The 27,970-nt window shown below is 43.7% G+C and overlaps 1 protein-coding gene across 2 annotated transcripts in view; it reads right to left on the bottom strand.

The window, feature by feature from the left end:
• Positions 1-14,140, bottom strand: part of HEATR1 (HEAT repeat containing 1) — a 92,593-nt gene extending 78,453 nt beyond the window's left edge. For both annotated transcript variants that reach the window (XM_068232257.1, XM_068232258.1), the window contains exons 1-5: positions 14,056-14,140; positions 8,980-9,133; positions 6,193-6,409; positions 3,658-3,799; positions 921-1,022 (exon numbers count right to left, since the gene is read on the bottom strand). In XM_068232257.1, coding sequence (XP_068088358.1) covers positions 921-1,022; positions 3,658-3,799; positions 6,193-6,409; positions 8,980-9,121 — 603 coding nt within the window. In that variant the 5' untranslated portion in view covers positions 9,122-9,133; positions 14,056-14,140. The remainder of the gene's footprint in view (positions 1-920; positions 1,023-3,657; positions 3,800-6,192; positions 6,410-8,979; positions 9,134-14,055) is intronic.
• Positions 14,141-27,970: the final 13,830 nt, after the last annotated feature.

Below are 27,970 nucleotides of genomic sequence, written 5' to 3'. Positions count from 1 at the left end.
TGACCACTAGCGGAAGACCGGAGCGATTTGGGGGGTGGCGATGGTGCCCACAGCCTGGGGGTGGCGATGGTGCCCACAGCCTGGGGGTGGCGATGGAGCCCACAGCCTGGGGGTGGCGATGGAGACCACAGCCTGGGGGTGGCGATGGAGCCCACAGCCTGGGGGTGGCGATGGAGCCCACAGCCTGGGGGTGGCGATGGTGCCCACAGCCTGGGGGTGGCGATCGAGCCCACAGCCTGGGGGTGGCGATCGAGCCCACAGCCTGGGGGTGGCGATCGAGCCCACAGCCTGGGGGTGGCGATCGAGCCCACAGCCTGGGGGTGGCGATCGAGCCCACAGCCTGGGGGTGGCGATCGAGCCCACAGCCTGGGGGTGGCGATCGAGCCCACAGCCTGGGGGTGGCGATCGAGCCCACAGCCTGGGGGTGGCGATGGTGCCCACAGCCTGGGGGTGGCGATGGTGCCCACAGCCTGGGGGTGGCGATGGTGCCCACAGCCTGGGGGTGGCGATGGTGCCCACAGCCTGGGGGTGGTGATGGAGCCCACAGCCTGGGGGTGGTGATGGAGCCCACAGCCTGAAGAGGGCTTGGGGAAGCCCCTGGTAAGTATCAATGCTTTTATTTTATATACCTCAGGTACACTTGTTTCAGCTGGAAATAAAATATATACAGGTGGTCTCACGACATTGCTGGGATTGATTTCTGCCAAGAACCAAGAATCATTTGCCTGAGCCTAATATCTACTTTGTTCTTCAAACCAAGCTCCCGCTAAGTTTGGACGCTTGCGCATCCACCCCTCTCTGTAGAACAGTAAATGCTGCTCAATGAGGGAGTCTATACAGCGAACATTTCCAAACAACTGCCTGAAAAGGCCCATTAAATTTAGAATACTGTATTGGCAACTGGTATAGCGAACACAAACCTTGACAGATTTGGTGACCAAGCTGCAAATGAATTCCAAAAAGTCCATATCCTTGTAGCAGTGTGTGATTACCGTGCTTCTGGCCAGTGGAACTCCTGGTTTCTGCAAAGCAAGAAGGGATGCAAACATTATGATTGTGAAAGTACATTACACTACAGCTGAACATAAATGGCTGGAAAGTCACATGTGCAAAAACACACACATTACCGTGCTACTCGACTAGAGACTACTGTCAGCCATCTTGTGTGTAAAAAATGCAGCAATAGATCTTGGGGTGAGACCTGTAGTTGCTACTAAGGCTGGATTTATAATTTTTCCACCCAAATATGTTGGGGTTCCCCTCGCATGTATATCAGCCCCCTTCCATTCCATGTATAGCTCACTCTTCCATGTGTAACAGCCATGTACTGCAGCCCCATTATTTCATGTACAGCTCCCTAGGGCATCAGCTTCCCCTTTTCATGCCTTGCTTCTCATTTGTAGCAACCCCATTTCCTGTCCAGGTGCCGCCCTGGGCAGCAGCCCAGTCACCCAAGGCCTGGGCCTTTGTGTACTTTCCAAAAATACAAGTCTGGTCGGCACCAAGTGCACATTACATGGTATAGACTGGGGGTGATTTTTTATCATTCCAGAGTGTCCAGGCACAACTAGGATTGCACAGGATGCAATTAATAATTTATGTCACTTATCTGTACATTCAGCATGTACTATGCCACCAAAGGAACAAAAGGCATGTTCTAGAGATGAATTCAGGAAGATGGCTCTTAACCACTTCAGCCTACAGTGTTGTTTCACCTTATGCATTCGAGCAACTTTCACCTCCCATTCATTTGCCAATAATTTTATCACTACTTATCACACTGAAATGATCTATAACTTGTTATTTCTACCACCATTTAGGCTTTCTATTGGTGGTACATTTTGCTAAGAATTATTTTATTCTAAATCCATTTTAACAGTAAGACTAAGAAAGAAATGGAAAAAATAATGATTTCTCAGTTTTTGGCCATTATAGTTTGAAATTAATACATGCTGTCGTAATTAAAACCCATGTATTTTATTTGCCCATTTGTCCCAGCTTTTACACTGTTAAAATTATGTCCCTATCACTATATATGGCGCCGATATTTTATTTGGAAATAAAGTTGCATTTTTTCATTTTTGTGTCCATCACTTATTACAAGCCCATCATTTAAAAAATAACAGTAATATACCTTACTACATACATATTAGAAAAGTTTAGTCCCTAAGGTAACTATATGTATTTTTTTTATTGTATTTTTTAAAAAAAAAAATTTGTGTAGCTATCGGGGAGTGTAGGAGGTAAGGGTCTAATTTTAACAGTAAAAAAAATGTAATTATCTGGAATTTTTTATTTCCAGATGTAATTTTACTATTTGGCCACAAGATGCCCTCGGATCTTACTTCTGCACGCATAGTACTACTAAGCAAGCGGAAATAAAGCGTGGATGGGAGAGAAGAGACATTATGAAAGACGGAGCGGTCTCGCTGAATGTGTCGTTCTTTCATACAGGGACTTACGGTAGATCAATGAACGGGAACAGTGTACCCATTCATTGATATCCGGCTAACGGAAGGCGGTGGGAGCACGCGATCGCGTGCGCGCGGCTCAGCGGCAGCAGGGCAGGCTATCTGGACAGATAGATCTGTCCAGATAGACTTAAGTGGTTAAAGCTAGATTTTTTTTCTTAAAGCAAACCTGAAGTAAAAAAAACGAAAACAAAAAACAACTGAATTGTATGTGTAGTACAGCAAAGAAATGGAAAGGCAAAGGAAACTCATATTTTTATTTTCTGATAGAAAATATAAATATATATATATATATATATATATATATATATATATATATATATATATATATAAAATTGCATCATTCTGTCACAGTTTGCTGTTTTGATAGCACTCTGTCTTTTAAACTATAAAACAAAGCAGAAATGATGACCCTTTGAATGTTCCTGCAGTAAAACCTCATCTCAAGCTGTCTCTTACTGGTTCTTTGCTGTTTAAGTGCTTCAGAAAACAGGACTGTATTCGACCCAGTGGGTGGAAGAGCTCATAGATGCTCTTTTGCATAGATAACTGAAGTTTTTTTAAACTCTTCATGCACTGGAAAACAATATGCAACTCCTTTATTTGCTACTAATGTTCTATTTCTTAGCTGTATCACACATTCACATAAGTTTATTTTCACTTCAGGTTTGCTTTAAAGGGGACCTAAGGGGACCTAAACTCAGTACTTCTCTCTGCTCTAAAAGATAACCTTTACAGGAAAAACATGTATTTGTTGCAGCCCACAGCACTCCTGAGATGGTGCAAAACTGTTACTTCCTGGTTTCATGGAAGCACATACAAGGTTAAACTCCTGTGTTTACATACAGTATAGGCTGTCTTAACAGCACACCACAGCACAGATAGTTTGAGAGCTTAGCTACACAATCTGTTTAAAGTATTCAAAAAGCTGTTGGCCCTCACACTACATGGAAGCGGTAAAATTGGCAAATTACTGGTCGATCAAAATTGGTTCAGGCTTTAGCAGGCAGTTGGTAAACATAGCACAAATTAGTACTTAGGACCGATGCCATATTAATAAACCTTGACAATGTCCTGAAAATCTTTTTAAACCTTTGCATAAAGAAATTAGATAATCAGAAAGGTAAGCCTGCATCTTTGAACTTTTATTTGTATGTTTTTTTACTGTAAAATGATTCAGACTTACCTGAATTGGATGCAGCCAGTGCCATTTATGAGTTGGGTCTGAGATATTCAATAGCTGTACAACTCGTACAAACATTTTGCTTTCGTGATAAGGCAGCACACAGCCTATCAGACTGTCTACATTATACAGATGGATGTGGAATCTGGAAGACAAAAAATGCAGAGTGTAAATTCTGTCTCTGTTCAGCTGCAAGGCATCACCATTTTAACCACAATTAGTACATAGGAAATACTATGTTCCAAGATGGGGATTGTGGGTAGTAGGGAGTGGGTGAAAGGACAACTGAAGTGAGAGGGATATGGAGGCTGCCATATTTATTTCCTTTTAAACAATGCACATCGCTTGGCTGTCCTGGTGATCCTCTACCTCTAATAGTTTTAGCCATAGACCCTGAACAAGCATGCAGAGCAGATGTTTCTCACAAAAATCTAAAAAGATTAGATGCATGCTTGTTTCAGGTGTAGGATTCAGACACTATTGATGCATGAAAGATCAACATGATGCCAGGAGTCTGGTATTGTTTAAAGGGGAACTGAAGAGAGAGGTATATGGAGACTGCCATGTTTATTTCCTTTTAAGCAATACCAGTTGCCTGGCAGCCCTGCTGATCCTCTACCTCTAATACTATTAGCCATAACCCCTGAACAAGCATGCAGCAGATCAGGTGTTTCAGACTTTAAAGTCAGATCTGACAAGACTAGCTGCATGCTTGTTTCTGGTGTTATTCAGATACTACTGCAGAGAAATAGACCAGCAGGGCTGCCAGGCAACTGGTATTGATTAAAAGGAAACAAATATGGCACCCTCCGTATACCTCTTACTTCAGTTCCCCTTTAATAGCAATAAATATGGCAGCCTCCATATTCTTCTCATTTCAGTCGTTCTTCAAGGCCCTGTTCACAGCCAAGAGCTGCAGTGCAGCATTACGGCTGCTGCTCTGTAAGGCAACACCTATTGCGACATTCATAGGGGGCGTAGCAGTAAACCGGCAGGTGTCATTGGCATTGCGGTATAATGGCGAGAGGCATGGTAACGCACTGCAAGCAGAGCATTATCACAACACACAAAGTAACAGTAGATGTAATGCTTACTTTTCATTGAACTATATGCTTCACTGTACTCCAGCTGTCACAGCGAACGCAACACAACTGATCACTGTGAAAAGTACCTAGAGGGAATCTGAAGCCAGAGGTATGTAGAGGCTGCCATATGCATTTCCTTTTAAGCTATCCCAGTTGCCTAGCAGCCCTCCTGACATCTTTGGCTGCTGTAGTGTCTGAATTAAACATCTGAAATAAGCATGTGGCTAATCTTATCAGAATCATCTGGTCTGCATTCTTGCTCAGGGTCTATGCTAAAACTATTAAGGCACCTACACACGCCATACCGCCGCATACAACGGGTCTGTCAGAACCTCCCGCTGGGCAGACATTCAGCCCACAGTAGCACGTGTGTATGTGCTGTCGGCAGACTGATAAGGCTGTATGAACGATCCGCTCAGCGGGAGGGTCTGAAGGACCCGTCGTTTGCGGTGGTATGGCGTTTGCACATGCCTTTAGAGGGAGAGGATCAGCAGGATAACCAGGCAACTGGTATTGCTTGCCCTCCTTAGCGGTATGATTCTTTCCAGAGTTGGTTTCTAAAAGCCATACAATTATTTCTCTGGAAAGAATCATACCTCTAAGTAAAGACAACCAGAGGGCCACCTCCTAGTTTAGGCAGCCAGAGTGTACCCCCCTAATTTAGGTATCCAGAGTCCCTCCTGTTCATGTAGCCAGAGTATGCCCCCTGTAATAGGTAATGAGTATGCCCCTTCCCCAGTGTAGATAGCCACAGAGGTCCACAAATAAGGTAGACAGAGAGTGTGCCCCTCCCCCCCCCCTTTTATAGGTGGCCAGGCAGTGCCCCACCAGTTTAGGTAGCCAAAAAGTGCTCACCCTTACAGATAGCCAGAGATCCCCCCTCCCCCGTAGTCAGAATGCTTCCCCCTCCTAGTTAGAGTGACCACACTCATTTAGTATAGTATGCCCGAGCGCCCCCCCCCCCCCTTCCTATGTAGAGTGTGTAGGGAGCCCACAGATCACCTAGCTCCCTGGGATCCAGACACTTACTGGAAGGGTTACTCCTGCCCTGCTGCATCTCTATGCTGAGATTTCCCTCTGTCCTCATGTGACACGGCGGAGATGAGCAGCTGCCGCTGGATCATGGTCAGGTGAGTGATTTACAGCTCCCACTGCCACTCTGCACCCAGCCCTCCCGGCGGTATCCACGAGTGTAGCTCAGGTTTACTGCTAATTGCTGTTAAAAGTAACCCCGAGCTACACTCGGGGATACCACCAAGGAGGTTAAAAGGAAATAAATATGGCTGCTTCCACATCCCAACAAGTGAGAAATATTTCTACCCCCTTAATGCAGGGTCCCCCAGGCCCCTGGGGCAGTGTATTTCTGCCCTACACAGCTATCTACTCCATTAACTACATACAGTTGGGGAACACATGCTAAGTAAACTGATCAAAAAGTTATAAAGTTACTGACCTGTGAATTAGCCACTCTAGGCATTTCTGAGCCGGCTTGAGCATAAAATATGGGGACAGATGTATGAGAAACAAGGAGATACTTTCATCCAGCTTCTGGTTGACGTCTTTGGTTTGGACACTGCGCTCCAGGTCTTTTGAGGTGCTGCTAAAGAGGGTTTCCTCAAAGGCTTGAAATGTAGCATCAATTCCCATCAATTCATCGAGGCCTGTGCTTCCTGTCATAAACACAGAGGAGCCTCACCATCCATTCTACGGAATCAGTTTGTGCCAATGGAATATGCAGATCATGAGGCTATTAAACCACTTCAGCCTACAGTGTTGTTCACTTTATGCATCCGAGCAACTTTCTCCTCCCATTCATTCGCCAATAACTTTATCACTGCTTACCACAATAAATTGATCTATATCTTATTATTTCCGCCACCAATTAGGCTTCCTTTGGGTGGTACATTTTGCTAAGTTATTTTATTCTAAATCAATTTTAACGGGAATATTAAGAACGAAATTGAAAAAAATTAATTATTACTCAGTTTTTGGCCATTATAGCTTGAAATTAATACATGCTACCGTAATTAAAACCCATGTATTTTACTTGCCCATTTGTCCTGGTTAATACACCGTCCCTATCATAATTTATCATAATTTATGGCGCCGATATTTTATTTGGAATTAAAGGTGCATTTTTTCAATTTGCGTCCATCACTATTTACAAGCTTATAATTTAAAACATTTATATTAATATACTCTCTTGACATGCATATTCAAAAAGTTCAGAGCCTTAAGTAACTATTTATGGGGTTTTTTAATTGTAATTTTTTTTTATAAAAATTTTATTTGGGTAATTTTTGGTGTGGAAGGTAAACAGCTAATTTTAAATGTAAAATAATGTATTTAATAAAAAATGGATGTGGGTGTAGTTTAACTATTTGTCCACAAGATGGCCACAGTCAAAAAGTCTTGGAAGCCATTGATCTCGCTTCCAGGAACATGAATGAGGACGGGAAAACTTTTTTTACTCAGAAAGACAGCAGCCTCTGATAAGAGGCCGTCGGATTTTCGGCGGGGGACTTAGATCCATGAATGGGAACTATATTCCCATTCTTTAATCGGGGGGCTAACGGCGGGAGTGCAGGCAGCAAGTGCACAGTCTATCTGGATGAACATATTTGTCCAGATAGGCTTAAGTGGTTAAAGACTACACAACAACAATTCTGCTAGACAGACTCCTACATGCAGGAAGATTTTACCCTTCTGTTCAATATAGCACAAACGGGCCATTCTAATAGATTCAGCCAAACAAAAGGCACCACTCGTTTGGCTTCATCTATTGGATGGCATTTTATTTAGCCTGAAGAAGTTAGTTTAGACTCACGAAACGCATTGCGTGTGCATGATAAATGATTGTTATTCAAAATTGTCATTTTGAGGTAAGCCACCTCCTCTTTTTCTCATTTTAGTTTTTAACATAGTTTTATATATCCTTGGGCGCCTTTAACCCCCCCATTTGTGCTTCTCACCCTCCTTCGGATGGGTGATATAGGTCTTAGGTGGCCTGGCCACATGCAGTAACAGATATTTTTTCTAAGCGAGCGACTGCATCCAGTAACCTCTGGACACCTGAGAGCACTCTGGTTTGTACATCTCCACCTGCCTCAAGTTGTTTGTTTCAACTTCCTTAGTGAGTATAAATTCTCATTTTCTATACATCTTCCAAGTAGAAAGAGGAATACCTGTGCACAGGACTTTCTATATCTCTTCCAATTGGATGGAATATCATGCTATTTGGGCTCCTGTGCTCTGTGTTCTATTTTAAAGGTGAACAGCCACCCTACACATATGTTCAATATAGCATACATTTTATTACATTGGCTTTCTTAGGCTACATAACTACTAGAGTGCCTAAGTATCTCTGAGATAAATGCAGCACCCATTTTGATGCAAAAATCACATCTGAATCCCCCTGCCATGCAAATGTGCAGCAATGGGGATTGGCATACAATGATGGCTAAAATGCTGCAGGCACAATTTTTTGAATCCCACCAACACATTTGAGGTTTTTTTTGAAGGCGACTTCCTTTTTAATTTCTCTGTGCACCTCCTTATCCCATCGTTGTATCCGAAGGAAGTGAACATTGTTCATAGACTACAGGTCTCAATAAAATTTCCCCCACACGCTTTCATAGGATCCCTATAGCTCAACAACCCAAATCATATATGTAGTATGTAGGAGATCAGGGTCCCTCTGACACAGGAAACCAGGGCTCTGGCTGTTCCAGTTCCATAAACCAGCACTAATTCAGCAAGGAGTACTTGGGCTAGACTTCCTAACACTGCTACTGCCTATGTAGCGTGCCCTAGTAGCTGCAGCTCTTTGAGTTATTGTCGTCTTGTGACCTACAGAAGAGAGCATTGTTTGACTTTCTTTCTGTGTAATTGTTCCTTATTGTACCTGTTTTGCTTTTACAATATATTTTTATGACGTGTTCCTACACTTTGTTGTAACTTTTTCTGCGAACAATTCACAATAAAATAAAATTGTTAAAAAAAAAAATAGCACTTGGAGTCCACCAAGAGAAAAGCGCAATATAAATGTCTTGAACAGCCTGTAATATCTGAAAATGACTAGCCACTTATGTTCTACTTTCTGAAGTAAAGGTTCTACTCTTTCCTGCACCAGTATTTCCAGCTACTTCTGAGCTTATCAGGTGACTTGCCTCCGAGCTACAGCAGTCAGCAAGTTTTCCTGACTGCCGAGTCTACTGTCAGATTGGCATTAGGCACTTACCAATAGCGAAAAATGTGTCTCTGTCAATAGTTGCAGCTTCTTTGGGATCAAAGAGAAGAGAGGCTAATTGTTTTCTCTGGACTAAGCTGGAGTCGGTTTGTGGCAGCGCCAGGCGCTTTAACTGTTGTGCTAAAGACGTCATGATTGCTGCGTCCTGTGGAAGATGAGAAATAAAACACAAGCTTTAGAGCTATGTCAGAACTGGTACAATACAATGGTGGTTCCTCAAAGCTGCACTGTTTATTGGAGAAAACACAATTAAGGTGGTCATACACTATAGCATCAAATAAACAATGTGATATTGACTGCTGCCTGTGCATGGTAACATTGCCTGCTGTTCGTTCATCAGGCCCTATGCATGTTGTGCTGCTGCATGTGAAATCACTACCCGTCCAATTGTATGGGCATGTTCACATCAATATATCCTAATGCACTTTCTACAGTGTGTCTCTGGCTAACATGTGAGAAAACACAGACGTTACATAGCATTTTTCATGCTAGGAAAATAACTGCAACGTATATGCTGTGTTATGCACACATTGTAATGCGTACATATTGCAACGTACATAGTGTTAACCTAGTCTTGAAGGACAACTGACCAGAGAGGGATACGGTGGCTGCCGTATTTACTTCCTTTTAAGCAATACCAGTTGCCTGGCATCCTGCTGATTTTTGTATGCATTAGTAATATCTGATTCACAAACCTGACACAAGCATAAAATGCAGTAAAACCTAAGTTAAACATTTGATCTGCGTGCTTGTTCGGGGTCTATGACTAAAATTATTAGAATCAGTGGATCAGCAGGACAGTCAGGCAATAAGCATTATTTAAAAGGAAACAACTATAATGCCTCCATATTCATCTCAGGTCAGCTATTATTTAAAGGACAACTGAAGTGAGAGGGATATGGAGGTTGCCATATTTACTTCCTTTTAAGCAATACCAGTTGTCTGGCAGTCCTGCTGATCCTCTGCCTGTAATACTTTTAGCCATAGGCCGTAAATAAGCATGCAAATCAGGTGTTTCTGACATTACTGTTAGATCTGACAAGATTTGCTGCATGTTTGTTTCTGGTGTGACACCACTGCAGCCAAATAGATCAGTAGTAGAAGAGGTGGTCACTGTGGGGATACCACAGTCACCAGTATGACAAGGAGAAACCAGAAGCCAAATGGTGCAGCATTGTGGGGTATTAGATGTTAGATTGTAGCATAAGAGTATTTATACTCACAAAGGTGGGTTGCAACACCTGCAACCACTGTATACAGCCTACGGGGAAATAACTGTCCCATTCGGTATTCCAGGTCCTACTGGAACTGGATGATCGCACTCCTGGTTGGTCCTTCTTGGTTGAAGATAACACCACACCCGGAAGGTGAACACCTCCAAAGGAAATGTAATGCAGAGTAATGGGGAATGGAGGCGCCCAAAAATAGGTAATTCAATGAAACAAAAAATATTAAGGTGGGAGGGAGGTGTCTTTACCACTCCAGATGTAAGAACCCAAACCACCGGGTTAATGCAAAAAGATTAAACAATTTATTCAGCATGATTAAAAGGACAATGTATTTCCAGAAATCGGCATCCATGCTTGCGACCATGTTTTAAAGGCACTTGTATCGACCTGAAGAAGCAGGCTTAGACCCATGAAACATGTTGTCCTTTTAATCGTGCTGAATAAATCATTTCATCTTTTTACATTTACCGTGTGGTTTGGGTTTTTATATCTGGAGTGGTAAAGACATCTCCATCATTTTTTGTTTGATTGCATTACCCATTTTGGGCACTTCCACACCCCAGTAAAATAGATCAGCACGACTGTCAGGCAACTGGTATTGTTTAAAAGGAAATAAATATGGCAGCCTCCACATCCATCTCGCTTCAGTTGTCCTTTAAAGCAGCAGGCAGAGCAATACTATCCCAGGAATAAAAAAAAAACATAAATAAGTAGATAATTACTTGTTCTACTTACGTAACATATGTTTTGTACTGTCCACATTTTGATTTCAGTTACTTTTGTATAGTAAATAAAGAGAATTCTGTTTCAGGCATTTGCCATCTTAATTCCCTCTAACTGAAGCCATACTGATGCAATTTCCTCCCTTACTTTATTCTTCTCCGAGAAACTGCACTGTCATAGCTAGCTTGCTTTGTAAACACATAGATCAGATTTCAGCAGCTCACTGAACTCCCCTCAGCCAATCACTGAGGAACAGGAATGTGGGAGGGGTGAGAACAAGCTCCCTTCTCATCCACAATGGGACAAATAGAGTCAGGCTGACTAATTATAAGATTTATTACAGCAGAAACATTTTGAATAGATTGGAGTGCTTGCAATGCAGGGTAAGACTGCAGGCCGCATAATAAAAACAAAGCAGTGGGTAAATGGAATTTGATTTTGCGGCCAACAATTCCTGTATAAGGCAAATACAAAGGCATAATCTGGCAATTCGTGTTACCAACCAGCAGGAGCATAACTACACTGAACTTGCCCAAATCCCCCCCCCCCACCCCCATAAAGGGTTGGAGGGGTGGCAGAGAGCAAGGGTCCTGTACAATGCAGAGCAGAAGCGGTGCGTTATACAGTTCCGTTTGCAAATCCTGTGCAGCCAGCCAATCACCATGTGATGTATAATGCACCAGTGCCACTCTGCAGGACTGCCCCCACCCAGCTCCCAGGCTCCTCCGCGGTATCAGGGATCGATGGGGCTATTGTTATGCCCCTGTCCACCAGAATCTATCTGGATCCTGGGGGCAACACCTTACAACCTGGAATCAAAACACAGGTACTAGTCTTCTTGAGGTGACCCAGTGGGAAACCTCATAGGGAAAAGTTTTAGAATCATAGCATCCTCTACAAAATGAAGTGTGTGGGCGTAGTTATTATAACCTATCCAAAACATAGACGTTGTAGAAGGTGCGGTCATTCGAGAGCAGTTGAAACAGTAATCAATCAAGTTCATGTAATTTTCCTATCAGGTTTCCCATTGGGTTACCTCAAACAGACTAGCTCCAAGTACATGGGTGTAACTCCAAATCTTGGGAGCCCAGAGCAAAACTTTGATGGGGTCCCATAGTGTTCACACCCTTTGCCTTGCCTACCCCTGGTCACCCTCACAGTCTGGGGGTCTATTTTGCGAGGGTCATAAAACAAGTTTGGACATCATAATCTTTACCTCCCATAGGAAGTGTAGCCACAAAAACACCTGATCTGAAGGATGGCCCCCTATACCTGAGGGAATGAAGGAGTAGTTGGGGGGGGAGGGACCCCCTGAAGTTACACCCCTGGCTATAGACCCAGATTTACCTCACAAGAGCCTATAGGCACAGATGTCCTGACACCTTACAAACCTACAAATTCCCACCAAACTGCACCGCAAGTGTGGCCCATCTGTCTCGTCTCCCTTACTTCCCTTGCCCATCATAGGTAGCTAGCGGTGCCCCCAAATATTAGGTAGCTAGAGGAACCTCAGTATTAAGTAGCTACAGGTTCCCCCTACTGAAGGGAGATCTTGTCAGTGGAATGTTGAGTGCAGGGTGAGTAACCTCTCATTTATACTCTCATTAGGACTCTGCATAGGGAGGGAGGCATTCAGGGAAAGGGAGCAAGATGCCTTTCCATCATCAGGCGCCAGAGGAGTAGCTATGGGTGGGCCCCGGGTGCAGCACTGTAAGGGGGCTCAGCACAGCCACTACACCTAAACATGCATGAGAGGCAGCTCACTGGCTGCCCGAAGTGCCCCTGCTTCTCTCCCTGCCTCTGTAGAGGAGTGCAGAAGCGCTAACAGCAGCTTAAAAAGCGGGGGCACATCTGGTTATTTATGGGGGGGGGCACACTGCACTAAATGGGGGAAGGGGGACAGACATGGCTATCTATAGGGGGGAACATTTGGCTATCTATTGGGGGGGCACACCTTGCTATCTAAAGGGGGGAACATTTGGCTATTTGAAGGGTGGCACATCTGGCTATCTGAACAGGGGAAGGGGGCACATTTGTCTAAACAGCATTTGTACATTTGACTTCAACCATGACCATGTCCACATTCTGATATGTGGCCATGCACATTTTGTCTAGGTGTGAGCACAAAAATTGTCTTTGTCACCGAGTGCTGAAAACCCTAGCTACGAGTACATTTGAAATCGGCGCCGGTAGACTTGGGCGGTATATGGCTGATCCTGCTTCTGCACAAGTCCAGGCCGATTTAATTACTATTCCCCCTCCAGGCCGCCATGGATAGTGGGGGAATGAAATAATTCGGCTTCCAGCGATTGCTGGAGGCCAAATTATTATGTTTAAGCAACCTCGGCTCCGTCTTCTGATGGCGCCGACGTTACTCACTGAGCGCTGCAATAGGATTGATTCCTATTGAAGTCTATGGAGGCGCCGGCTGCGCCCAAATCTAGCAGCGCTGAAAAGCACTGCTCCGCTAGCTACGCCTCTGTCAAGCGCCTGTAGCCACGTGCCTACAATGCCTTATGGTAAATCCCGCCCTGCCTGGCTAGGTAACTAAAAGCAACCAGTTCCGCTTCTATAAAGAAGAAATGACAGCGCCGGTGTGAGGAGCCACGCCTACACAGCCATACACTGTCCTCTATGGCAAGTTGCAAAATATGATGGGTAGCAAAATTTTTCACTACACCGGGCATGATGGAGTGGCGGAAGGTAGGGCGCAACAGATTCCACAAACCAGTCCATAAAGCAACCTTGCCGAACACCTGTACTAATTCTGGATTCTTGTCCATTGGTCCCAGGCTTTGTTTAGCCATTAGAATATTTTGATATGACTGAAGCAAAAGTTGCAAGCTAAACTTTTGGCACCTAAAAGGAAACTATTCACCATTTCTGTCCTTTTAGTAAATTAACTCCAAGGATTAAAATTTCAGTTTAGATTTATTTTAGTAATGTAATCTGTTACATTGGTATGTTCTGTCTAAAACTGCTTCACTCAATCCCGATTACTGTACATTGTAACTACATCCCATCCGTACAGCCTTATGCTACGCTAGCCATGATCGCACTGCGCTACAGCCACATCCCGGCAATATATGAGGCTATATACAACATGCTGCTGTACCTGGCTGAGGTGTCAGTGATCAAGAATACGGCAAGCGGTAATCAGACAGCGCATCAGATCTCCATCCATCCACCCCACATGGAAGCATGGGCAACCCTTCACCCGGAACTAGTTTGTGGCGCTCTAGTGAAAGGATTCCCCGTATTCCTAACAGCAGCCATTTTTGCTGTGGGCAACTTGCTTTACGAAATATAACTCTAGGAAGTTATTATTGTGCTGCGCTACAATCACATTGAATTGCTATTTTGGCTAGTCATTACATGCTAGGTGGGACCTATGTTTATACATGTTTATATGCTGATTTCTTTACCTCACACAATTATATATCCTCACACAGAAGTATTACAGTGTATTATATTTCCTCACACAGAAGTATTGCAGTGTATTATATTTCCTCACACAGAAGTATTGCAGTGTATTATATTTCCTCACACAGAAGTATTACAGTGTATTATATTTCCTCACACAGAAGTATTGCAGTAAATACAGAAGTATTCAATAAATAATAATAATTGCAGTGTACTATATTTCCTCGCACAGACATTGTAGCTCAGCTGATTGTATAATGTATAGGTGTGATGACACATCATATTACCCGATCTATCTAACTTTTGGTTAGTCACGATATTCATATATTGTCTGTGTGTCGTCATCATCATATTCCTTTAGATTTTTGGAATTTTCTGTAATTGTTATTTAGGGTCCTTCCACACTTGGTGAAATGCAGTCCGGTGCGATATGGAACAATCGCACGGTAGCCGAAAAGTTGCACCGCGTGTTATAGACACGGTACGAGCGAAGAGAAAAAAAACATATGACTTCCAGGATTTCTGCGGAAGTCGCGCGGTAACACTTTGCAGCATGTGCATTACCCGGGGCACGCACTTCTGTTGCATTGTGTCGCTTCGCAGGCAGTGTGTCATGTCTCATTGACTTTAATGGCCACTATGACAAGGTGTGGTGGGGAAGGGTAATGCGATTCACCACGTTAAGTGTAAAAGCCCCTAGGGCCCATTCAAACTTGTAAACGTTAGTGATAGCGTTTTGCGTGGGTGATTTTACCACGATTATTGCGGTAAAATCGCTGTAAACTTAAAGCTTTTTTGCGATCGCGATTAGCGCTTTTATAGCATGTTAATCATGATCGCTCTTCAATCGTGGGAAAACACTGCATGCACCGTGTTTAGAGATTATTGTCACGAAACGTCCGCAATCGGTGTCAGTGAGATCACTGCCATATAGTTAATGTTGCACTATCGCTTTAAATAGCGCTAACGGTTCACCAATTAGTGGTAAACGGCCACTAATCGCCCTAGTGTGAATGGACCCTTATTGATTATGCACAGCAGTTTTGCTGTCTACTGTAATGTGTCACTCGGATTGTAACTTGCTAATTCATACTGTATCACAGCTGATTGTATTGTGTACTGGTGTGATGACACCTAAAATCATTACTGTTTAAATCACTTTCCGGTAGCATCTTGTTTTACATCATTATCTACAGTATATCTTATATATTTGTCTCACCTTCTTCTCCTCCCCCACCCCAAATTATGGTGATGATTGTTATAGATACAGTATGTTGCACAACTACTGAAACATCCCAAATGTGTGAATTAAACGGATATCTTTAAACACAATTACAATGACATTGCTTTCTTAGTTTCAGCTAGCTATGCTATGTAACACACAAGCAATTCAAGTTTTTACTTATTTCTATACAAAATAATTAATTAGTCAGTGGAAACTTCTGTAAATTATTCTTCACAAGTAAGTGAATGATGACACTGTTCAGGGCTCTTTTTAGGCATAGACAAACCAGCCAGATGCCCGGAGTGACACCTGCAGGAGGGGGCACCACAGAACGATTTTTAGGCTGCTTTCACAGTGGGACGTTACAACGATACAGCAGCCTGTAACGCAGCTCAACTCACAGCAATGAAAAATCAATAGGCTGTTCACAGTGTCCACGTTGCGTTACAGGCTGACGCTGCACGTTGTATGAAAGTGCAGCATGCTGTGCGTTCTACGCGGTTTTAGCCGCGTTAGACTGTTTGCACATGCTCAGTGATTTTTATTTTTATTTTTTGTGTGTGTGTGCGAAGAGGAGGAGGGGAGAGTCCGCTCTTGTAGCCAGCCACATGGCTACTTAATATTCACTGCACTGCAGTGTTTACTTCCTGGAGCAGCTGCTGATTGGTTGGTGGGACCACGTGATGTGGAGTGTTCCGATCACGTGGTCTCCGCAGACTATCGGACACAAAAGGCGCACCAAGAGCTGCATAACGCGGCTCTAGGTAGCGTCCTCCTCCAACACCACCAGGCGTTGCGTTAGGGGCACGTTATGCGACCATAAAGTCCCCTAAGATGCAACGTCCAGGTGGGAAAGAGGCCTAAGGCCTAATCGCGCCATTCCTTCTCATGGCAAACCGCTACACATTGTTGCAAATGGCAGTGTTCTTGATAACCGCAAACGGTTTGCCGGCAATTTGCGTTTCGCGATTAGCGATTGTGATTAGCGTGCAAAACACGCTAATCGCCATCGCTCCAAAACCGCCGTAGTGTCCAGTGATTTTCCGCATTAATCGCGGGAAAATCACTCCCGATTGTAGGTGTGAACGGGCCATTAGTACATTATGTTTTATGGATTTCTTACGAAAAAGGCTTTTCTGTTAGCATACAAAGCAGGCTCGAATAGCATAACATTGATATGGCAGTTGATTTTAATGTGCTAATTAAGCTGTGACTGTTTTAAATTTGGTATGTGCTTTTGATGCAACTCTTCTTGATTTCTAGGACAATATAAGACCCAGGCTGTACTTAAACAGTATAATGTTTGTATAAAGTGATTACACAGCTGTCATAACAATTATGCACAGGGTTTGTTATGTGGGCTCTGTGAATGAGGTGTATCTGGTCTGGTAACACTGAGTTCACACTATACCAGATGAAAAATTGATCCATTTTCCATTTAAACATTGTGCTGATCCAATTTTCATGTAAACAATGACATTTTCATCTACTTTTCTGGTCCATTCTGTTTGCTACCCGTTCGGTACCTGTACCTGCATTCCCCCACTGCTACTGCTGCCATCCATTTAGGTCCTCCTCAGCCACAGCTGCCGCCATCCCTTATGGTCCCTGCATGTTGGAAACTCACCAATACCAATGTATCAATCCCAGAGCCACAGCAGAAACATCATGAGGATTTTCATTGGTGCACAACTCAGTGAACCAATCAGAATCCTCTCAGAGCAGGGACAAATCCCAATGGCTATTGCAAACCAATGGGAGCTTGAGATGCTTCTGCAGGGGCTCTGGGATCAGTATACCAGCATTTGTTCCATGCAGGGACCCAAATGGATGGCAGCAGGTGAGTAGATTGTATAAGGCAATGAGCAGCCTAGCGGTCATAGGGTAGCATTGATTCTGTCAGCCTCCGTCACCATCAGCTTCTTCCAATCGATTTGGAAAATATTGTGCGGGACTCAAACTTGCATTCTGTTCACCGTAACAGATTAGTTCTAAATGCACTGAAGTGAAGAGATCCATGCTTTGTATCTTGCAGTGTGAACCCAACTTTATACTTTGTGTATCCTTTATAGACTGATTTAGTGAAGGAACATAATTTCTGTATACAACTTTTGAAACGAATTAACAGACTATGATCTTTCTATTCACAAGACTGGAGAAAAGGGGCAGCACGGTGGCATAGTGGTTAGCGCTCTTGCCTTGCAGCGCTGGGTCCTCGGTTCGAATTCCAGCCAGGTCAACATCTGCAAGGAGTTTGTATGTTCTCCCCGTGTCTGCATGGGTTTTCTCCGGGCACTCCGGTTTCCTCCCACATCCCAAAAACATACAGATAAGATAATTGGCTTCCCCCTAAAAAATGGCCCTAGACTAGGATACATACATTACACAGTATAGACATATGACTATGGTAGGGATTAGAATGTGAGCTCCTCCGAGGGACAGTTAGTGACAAGACTATATATACTCTGAGCTATATAAATACTAAAAATAATAATAAAAGGGCGAAGGAGGGTGGGGAAGGTAGAATATGCTTTGCCTGAGGCACCAAAATGGCCAGAAAAGGCTCTGGACATGTGTACACTTAAGGTGCCTGTACACTAATCAATTTTCCTGGAGTGGAGACAGAAGGACACGAGGAGTGCATCGGCGGACATGTGAGTGTGTGCCGCTGAAAGTACTCTGCAGGGGCCCCGGGGAGCACTATTAAAACTTGTTGAGAGACCAAGGGGGCATAAACCAACTATCGGTGTACTACCACGGCCCTGCCCTACCCCCTTTCAAGCAAAATCTTTCTGTCTAAAATGACTGATTTTGGCCATTAATCAATCAAAATTACATTTGATCAAATCTTCCAGGAAAATTGAAGATTTTAAGAAGAGAGTATCCCTCTCTGATCTGTCTTGAAAAAGAGACGGATCCATCTTTTGGGCATGTTGGGTGGCCATCTGGCATTGCCAATGTAGGGTCACCTTAATTCAGCTTTGTTTGCTAACACCGGACACCTTAAGTATCAGATTGTACAGAGAAGCCCTGTGATGTAGTGCTAGCATAGGCCATCCACCTGTCAGATCTATGTACACTACCAAATCTCTTGTGTATCGTTTCTTCCTCCCACACTCCAGCATCCTCCGGTTGGAAGCACAAAACTGCAGCTGTGGCCTTTAGGGGTATTAAGTGTGATAACTGACGCTAAGAACTGCTATATAAACACTTGCTATAAGAGAAATCAGTACATCCCAGCCACTTGATGTGGAATACAAAGTGCTCACAGGGAAGAACAACAGCAAGAAATATATAGTGCAGAAATAGCCCGCACTGCTTCACTATCAAACATTTTACTATGTATGAGAGACCCATGGGGCCTGATTTACCAAGCCTCAGGTATTACGTACAATCTTCAACTTATTCCAGTAATCATATTTACCAAGCAGAAAGTGAATTGCTTCCTTCCCCTAATACTGAAGCAAGGTACAAACTGCAACCTACCATGATTCCCTATACATTGAACCTGGTGGTCAGAATTGAGCAATCTAGCCATATCTTGCCACAAACTTGAGTGCCCTGGCAACCTTCTACCTAGTCAATAAAGCTGACCAATGACAATTCTCAGCAGGAAGAATTCTCATTGGTCCAGAGCACTGAAGTTTTGCCCACAGTTCTTTTGTGAACAAGGACCTTTTTAAAGTGAGATTGCCAGCCACAAAATCAAATTCCATTTACCCACTACTCTGTGTTTATCATGCAGTCTACATCCTGACCCTACATTGCAAGCATTCCAATATAATCATAAATGTTTCTGCTGTAATGAAACTTATCTCAGTCAGTCTGGCTCAATTCTGGTACATTGACAGGGAGAGGAAAGCTTGTTCTCTCCCCTTTCACATTCCTGCTCTTCACTGATTGGCTAAGGGCAGTTCATTGTGACATGAGGCTGAGAAGGGAAATACACCTCTCCCCTCTGCAGAAGCTGTTGAAATAGAATCTATGCACGCAGCACTGGAGAACCCCAATCTCCATAAGAAATATATAAATACAGAGAGGCTGCAGCACACAACAGGAAAACAGTGACAGGGGCTCTTGGTTACACTTTAACGCGTTTAAGCTCACCAACTGCGCCAAAGTGTCCCCGATCTGGTGAGTCCTACTCTAACCAGGCAAAAAATGCTAGTTTTTTATCAGCGTTCTAGTGGGAACCATGCCAAAAGCCCAAGGGTCAACTAAATGGAAGAAATTAAATTAAAAACACCTCACCTTCTACTAGCTACTAACTGAACTATGAGCTCCGCTAATTTATATGCTTAACTGTGCTAGAGGTGGGCATGGTTATGCAGGCTCACAGGGGAAAATAATATATATCGGGATGAGCAGCACAAACCAAATTGTATGCAATACTATGCAAAGCATGCACGCAGCACTGGAGAACCCCAATCTCCATAAGAAATATATAAATACAGAGGGGCTGTAGCACACAACAGGAAAACAGTGATAGGGGCTCTTGGTTACACTTTAACGCGTTTAAGCTCACCAACTGCGCCAAAGTGTCCCCATTCCATTCAGTTGACCATTGGGCTTTTGGCATGGTTCCCACTAGAACGCTGATAAAAACTAGCATTTTTGCCTGGTTAGAGTAGGACTCACCAGATTGGGGACACTTTAGCGCAGTTGGGGAGCTTAAACGTGTTAAAGCGTAACCAAGAGCCCCTGTCACTGTTTTCCTGTTGTGTGACGCAGCCCCTTTGTGTGTATATATATATATATATATATATATGTATATATGTATATATATATATATATATATAAATATATATTATATACACACAGTGGCTTGCAAAAGTATTCGGCCCCCTTGAAGTTTTCCACATTTTGTCACATTACTGCCACAAACATGAATCAATTTTATTGGAATTCCACGTAAAAGACCCAATACAAAGTGGTGTACACGTGAGAAGTGGAACAAAAATCATACATAATTCCAAACATTTTTTAAAAATAAATAACTGCAAAGTAGGGTGTGCATAATTATTCAGCCCCTTGAGTCAATACTTAGTAGAACCACCTTTTGCTGCAATTACAGCTGCCAGTCTTTTAGGGTATGTCTCTACGAGCTTTGCACATCTAGAGACTGAAATCCTTGCCCATTCTTCTTTGCAAAACAGCTCCAGCTCAGTCAAATTAGATGGACAGCTTTTGTGAACAGCAGTTTTCAGAACTTGCCACAGATTCTCGATTGGATTTAGATCTGGACTTTGACTGGGCCATTCTAACACATGGATATGTTTTGTTTTAAACCATTCCATTGTTGCCCTGGCTTTATGTTTAGGGGCGTTGTCCTGCTAGAAAGTGAACCTTCGCCCCAGTTTCAAGTCTTTTGCAGACTCCAAGAAGTTTTCTTCCAAGATTGCCCGGTATTTGGCTCCATCCATCTTCCCATCAACTTTGACCAGCTTCCCTGTCCCTGCTGAAGAAAAGCAACCCCAGAGCATGATGCTGCCACCACCATATTTGACAGTCGGGATTGTGTGTTCTAAGTGATATGCAGTGTTACTTTTACCGCCACACATAGCGTTTTGCATTTTGGCCAGAAAGTTCCATTTTGGTCTCATCCGACCAGAGCACCTTCTTCCACATGTTTGCTGTGTCCCCCACATGGCTTGTGGCAAACTGCAAACAGGACTTCTTATGCTTTTCTGTTAACAATGGCTTTCTTCTTATCACTCTCCCATAAGAGCCAACTTTGTGCAGTGCACGACTAAAGGTGGCCATACACTGGCCCGATTCCCGGCCGTTTCGACAGCAGATTCGATCCTGGGATCGAATCTGCTGCCAATCGTTCGCGGTAAACGCCGCCGACGATCCGATTTCCTCCCGAAATCGGATCGGTCCGTCGATCGCGCCGTGCGGGAAATTACCCTCGATCGCCCACGGGTAAAGTGCGCGTCGCTAGCGGCGGCCGATCCGATGAAAAATACATTACCTGATGCGGGCTCCCGGGCGTCTTCTCCGCATCTTCTCAGCGCTGCACCCGCTCCATCCCGGAGCTTCCTGGGTCACTGCAGTGACCCAGGAAGTTCAAATAGAGGGCGCTCTATTTGAACTTCCTGGTCACGGAGTGACACAGGAAGCGCCGAGATGGAGCAAGAACAGAGCAGTGCAGCGTGGAGAAGATGCCCGGGAGCCAGCGTCAGGTAATGTATGCGCGGGGGGAGGACAGGCGGCAGGAGCAGCTGAACAGATTGTGATCGGTTTCAGGCTGAAATCGATTCACAATCTGTTTGCAGTAAAGGCAGCCATACGATCCCTATCTGATCAGATTCGATCAGATAGGGATCTGTCAGCTGGTCGATCTGATGGCACATCGACCAGTGTATGGCTGCCTTAATAGTTGTCCTATGGACAGATTCCCCCACCTGAGCTGTAGATCTCTGCAGCTTGTCCAGAGTCACCATGGGCCTCTTGTCTGCATTTCTGATTAGCGCTCTTCTTGTTTGGCCTGTGAGTTTAGGTGGATGGCCTTGTCTTGGTAGGTTTACAGTTGTGCCATACTCCTTCCATTTCTGAATGATCGCTTGAACAGTGCTCCGTGGGATGTTCAAGGCTTTGGAAATCTTTTTGTAGCCTAAGCCTGCTTGAAATTTCTCAATGACTTTATCCCTGACCTGTCTGGTGTGTTCTTTGGACTTCATGGTGTTGTTGCTATCAATATTCTCTTAGACAACCTCTGAGGCTGTCACAGAGCAGCTGTTTTTGTACTGACATTAGATTACACACAGGTGCACTCTATTTAGTCATTAGCACTCATCAGGCAATGTCTATGGGCAACTGACTGCACTCAAACCAAAGGGGGCTGAATAATTACGCACACCCCACTTTGCAGTTATTGATTTGTAAAAAATGTTTGGAATCCTGTATGATTTTCGTTCCACTTCTCACGTGTACACCACTTTGTATTGGTCTTTGACGTGAAAGTCCAATAAAATTGATTCATGTTTGTGGCAGTAATGTGACAAAATGTGGAAAACTTCAAGGGGGCCGAGTACTTTTGCAAGCCACTGTATATACCCGTATATATATATATATGTTTTTTCCTGTTATCGTTTGGCTGTCCCTGCTTTAAAGCGTTCTCATATATTTACATGTGCTTAGAAAGAGTCCTGATCAATGTATTGAATTGCATGACATCTTCTGAAGCACTTTACAGAGTTCATATTTATGTCATTCTGGCCCTTTTCTACTGATTGAGTTTGGATCGAATATTCTGATGAAATGCACTTAGCCAATGGCAGCGGTACCATGAATATTGTGGAACTCCACTGAAGCAATTCGCTTTTCCCGGTGCAATTTTTTTTCTGCGTTTGCATTGAAGTCAGTTGGAGCTAAGAAAATCCCATGACAAACACAGTGCTGCTATGCAATTTTCTTGCAACTTCCTTTTTTTTTTTTTCCACTAACAACTCGTTAGAAAAATACAATCACAATTACACCATGAAAACAAGCGATGGCACAAAAATCACTCTGAAACACATGACAAAATGGTGTAAACAGAAAAAAATTGCATTCGCATCTCAGCATTTTGTGATTTTCTGTCAAAAAGGGGGCTATCTCTCCGTAAGGGGAGCTCACAAACGTTCCCTACCTCAGTTTAAGGCTCCATTTTCAGTGGTGCTGTGCAGTGTGCTGTAAAGGCTGCTTCGTAATGCAGCTTATCGCACTGCAATGCACCACCTATGCGACATTCACAGTGCAACAGGAGCATTGTGGTATAACAAAATGTGTTGTGCTAACGCACTGCATGCAGCAAAGCCTACATTTCACTTTTCAACTATATGCGTCACTGTATTCGACATATCACACGGCACCAGTTTCCCGATCCGTTGCGTTGCATTCCCCTGCTGCTGTGGGGAATGCAATAGGCACTGTGAATGTAGCCTAAGGCCTTTTTTTCAAGGGGGTTGGGAGGGGGGAGCATCTAAGTGACTTATCAGTATGTTGTGGGGAGAAAACTCAAGTAAACACTAGTAGAGCATTCAAACTCCATTCAGATACACTCACCTAAAGGATTATTAGTAACACCTGTTCAATTTCTCATGAATGCAATTATCTAATCAACCAATCACATGGCAGTTGCTTCAATGCATTTAGGGGTGTGGTCCTGGTCAAGACAGACAATCTCCTGAATTCCAAACTGAATGTCAGAATGGGAAAAAAAGGTGATTTAAGCAATTTTGAGCGTGGCAGGGTTGTTGGTGCCAGACGGGCCAGTCTGAGTATTTCACAATCTGCTCAGTTACTGGGATTTTCACACACAACCATTTCTAGGGATTTCAAAGAATGGTGTGAAAAGGTAACAACATCCAGTATGCGGCTGTCCTGTGGGCGAAAATGCCTGCTAACCAAGCCGCAGGCTATCTGCATGGATGTCGGGATTACAGCAAGTTATTTGTGTGCACCATTAATACCTTTATTGCACACTCACATGCAAATGTTCACACAATTGCATTCACAGATTCACTCATCCAGGCACAACTGTTATCCCTACAGCTAAATTAAAAGCCAGGGTTTTAGTTCACAGAAGAATGCATTCTTATGCTTAATCACCTATACTGCGCAGAAGTACCCAGGTAAACATAGGTGTCCTAACTCTGGCCCTGTAACATGCATAGTGCAGACATGCAAACACATTCATTGCATCAAACCTATCAATGGATTAGGAGCACACATCCTAACTTCCTCTCCTGGGAAAGACAGTGCATCTTACCAATCGCACAAGGGAGCTAATGTTATGTGTCCATGTGCACAATGCGCATACACCAGCATAAGCTGTCTGCATGCTGACAAACATACAGGGGAAGGGGGAGTGCACCGAATTGGACCCTAGCCACAGGGGTCAATGATAAGAATAAACATACATATATCCAGGCACATCGCCTCTAGTTAGGACATTAAATAAATTATTAGGGAAAGGGAGGTGCTGAAGGGGGTGTGGCTAGAAAACAGCAAAAATCTATTAACCCTTCGCACACTCACATGCAAATGTTCACACAATTGCATTCACAGATTCACTCATCCAGGCACAACTGTTATCCCTACAGCTAAATTAAAAGCCAGGGTTTTAGTTCACAGAAGAATGCATTCTTATGCTTAATCACCTATACTGCGCAGAAGTACCCAGGTAAACATAGGTGTCCTAACTCTGGCCCTGTAACATGCATAGTGCAGACATGCAAACACATTCATTGCATCAAACCTATCAATGGATTAGGAGCACACATCCTAACTTCCTCTCCTGGGAAAGACAGTGCATCTTACCAATCGCACAAGGGAGCTAATGTTATGTGTCCATGTGCACAATGCGCATACACCAGCATAAGCTGTCTGCATGCTGACAAACATACAGGGGAAGGGGGAGTGCACCGAATTGGACCCTAGCCACAGGGGTCAATGATAAGAATAAACATACATATATCCAGGCACATCGCCTCTAGTTAGGACATTAAATAAATTATTAGGGAAAGGGAGGTGCTGAAGGGGGTGTGGCTAGAAAACAGCAAAAATCTATTAACCCTTCGCACACTCACATGCAAATGTTCACACAATTGCATTCACAGATTCACTCATCCAGGCACAACTGTTATCCCTACAGCTAAATTAAAAGCCAGGGTTTTAGTTCACAGAAGAATGCATTCTTATGCTTAATCACCTATACTGCGCAGAAGTACCCAGGTAAACATAGGTGTCCTAACTCTGGCCCTGTAACATGCATAGTGCAGACATGCAAACACATTCATTGCATCAAACCTATCAATGGATTAGGAGCACACATCCTAACTTCCTCTCCTGGGAAAGACAGTGCATCTTACCAATCGCACAAGGGAGCTAATGTTATGTGTCCATGTGCACAATGCGCATACACCAGCATAAGCTGTCTGCATGCTGACAAACATACAGGGGAAGGGGGAGTGCACCGAATTGGACCCTAGCCACAGGGGTCAATGATAAGAATAAACATACATATATCCAGGCACATCGCCTCTAGTTAGGACATTAAATAAATTATTAGGGAAAGGGAGGTGCTGAAGGGGGTGTGGCTAGAAAACAGCAAAAATCTATTAACCCTTCGCACACTCACATGCAAATGTTCACACAATTGCATTCACAGATTCACTCATCCAGGCACAACTGTTATCCCTACAGCTAAATTAAAAGCCAGGGTTTTAGTTCACAGAAGAATGCATTCTTATGCTTAATCACCTATACTGCGCAGAAGTACCCAGGTAAACATAGGTGTCCTAACTCTGGCCCTGTAACATGCATAGTGCAGACATGCAAACACATTCATTGCATCAAACCTATCAATGGATTAGGAGCACACATCCTAACTTCCTCTCCTGGGAAAGACAGTGCATCTTACCAATCGCACAAGGGAGCTAATGTTATGTGTCCATGTGCACAATGCGCATACACCAGCATAAGCTGTCTGCATGCTGACAAACATACAGGGGAAGGGGGAGTGCACCGAATTGGACCCTAGCCACAGGGGTCAATGATAAGAATAAACATACATATATCCAGGCACATCGCCTCTAGTTAGGACATTAAATAAATTATTAGGGAAAGGGAGGTGCTGAAGGGGGTGTGGCTAGAAAACAGCAAAAATCTATTAACCCTTCGCACACTCACATGCAAATGTTCACACAATTGCATTCACAGATTCACTCATCCAGGCACAACTGTTATCCCTACAGCTAAATTAAAAGCCAGGGTTTTAGTTCACAGAAGAATGCATTCTTATGCTTAATCACCTATACTGCGCAGAAGTACCCAGGTAAACATAGGTGTCCTAACTCTGGCCCTGTAACATGCATAGTGCAGACATGCAAACACATTCATTGTATCAAACCTATCAATGGATTAGGAGCACACATCCTAACTTCCTCTCCTGGGAAAGACAGTGCATCTTACCAATCGCACAAGGGAGCTAATGTTATGTGTCCATGTGCACAATGCGCATACACCAGCATAAGCTGTCTGCATGCTGACAAACATACAGGGGAAGGGGGAGTGCACCGAATTGGACCCTAGCCACAGGGGTCAATGATAAGAATAAACATACATATATCCAGGCACATCGCCTCTAGTTAGGACATTAAATAAATTATTAGGGAAAGGGAGGTGCTGAAGGGGGTGTGGCTAGAAAACAGCAAAAATCTATTAACCCTTCGCACACTCACATGCAAATGTTCACACAATTGCATTCACAGATTCACTCATCCAGGCACAACTGTTATCCCTACAGCTAAATTAAAAGCCAGGGTTTTAGTTCACAGAAGAATGCATTCTTATGCTTAATCACCTATACTGCGCAGAAGTACCCAGGTAAACATAGGTGTCCTAACTCTGGCCCTGTAACATGCATAGTGCAGACATGCAAACACATTCATTGCATCAAACCTATCAATGGATTAGGAGCACACATCCTAACTTCCTCTCCTGGGAAAGACAGTGCATCTTACCAATCGCACAAGGGAGCTAATGTTATGTGTCCATGTGCACAATGCGCATACACCAGCATAAGCTGTCTGCATGCTGACAAACATACAGGGGAAGGGGGAGTGCACCGAATTGGACCCTAGCCACAGGGGTCAATGATAAGAATAAACATACATATATCCAGGCACATCGCCTCTAGTTAGGACATTAAATAAATTATTAGGGAAAGGGAGGTGCTGAAGGGGGTGTGGCTAGAAAACAGCAAAAATCTATTAACCCTTCGCACACTCACATGCAAATGTTCACACAATTGCATTCACAGATTCACTCATCCAGGCACAACTGTTATCCCTACAGCTAAATTAAAAGCCAGGGTTTTAGTTCACAGAAGAATGCATTCTCATGCTTAATCACCTATACTGCGCAGAAGTACCCAGGTAAACATAGGTGTCCTAACTCTGGCCCTGTAACATGCATAGTGCAGACATGCAAACACATTCATTGCATCAAACCTATCAATGGATTAGGAGCACACATCCTAACTTCCTCTCCTGGGAAAGACAGTGCATCTTACCAATCGCACAAGGGAGCTAATGTTATGTGTCCATGTGCACAATGCGCATACACCAGCATAAGCTGTCTGCATGCTGACAAACATACAGGGGAAGGGGGAGTGCACCGAATTGGACCCTAGCCACAGGGGTCAATGATAAGAATAAACATACATATATCCAGGCACATCGCCTCTAGTTAGGACATTAAATAAATTATTAGGGAAAGGGAGGTGCTGAAGGGGGTGTGGCTAGAAAACAGCAAAAATCATGCATGCAGACAGCTTATGCTGGTGTATGCGCATTGTGCACATGGACACATAACATTAGCTCCCTTGTGCGAT

This window comes from Hyperolius riggenbachi, chromosome 4 (genome assembly GCF_040937935.1).
Source record: "Hyperolius riggenbachi isolate aHypRig1 chromosome 4, aHypRig1.pri, whole genome shotgun sequence".
Classification (NCBI taxonomy): domain Eukaryota; kingdom Metazoa; phylum Chordata; class Amphibia; order Anura; family Hyperoliidae; genus Hyperolius; species Hyperolius riggenbachi.
This window is presented reverse-complemented; position numbering and strand designations above follow the sequence as displayed.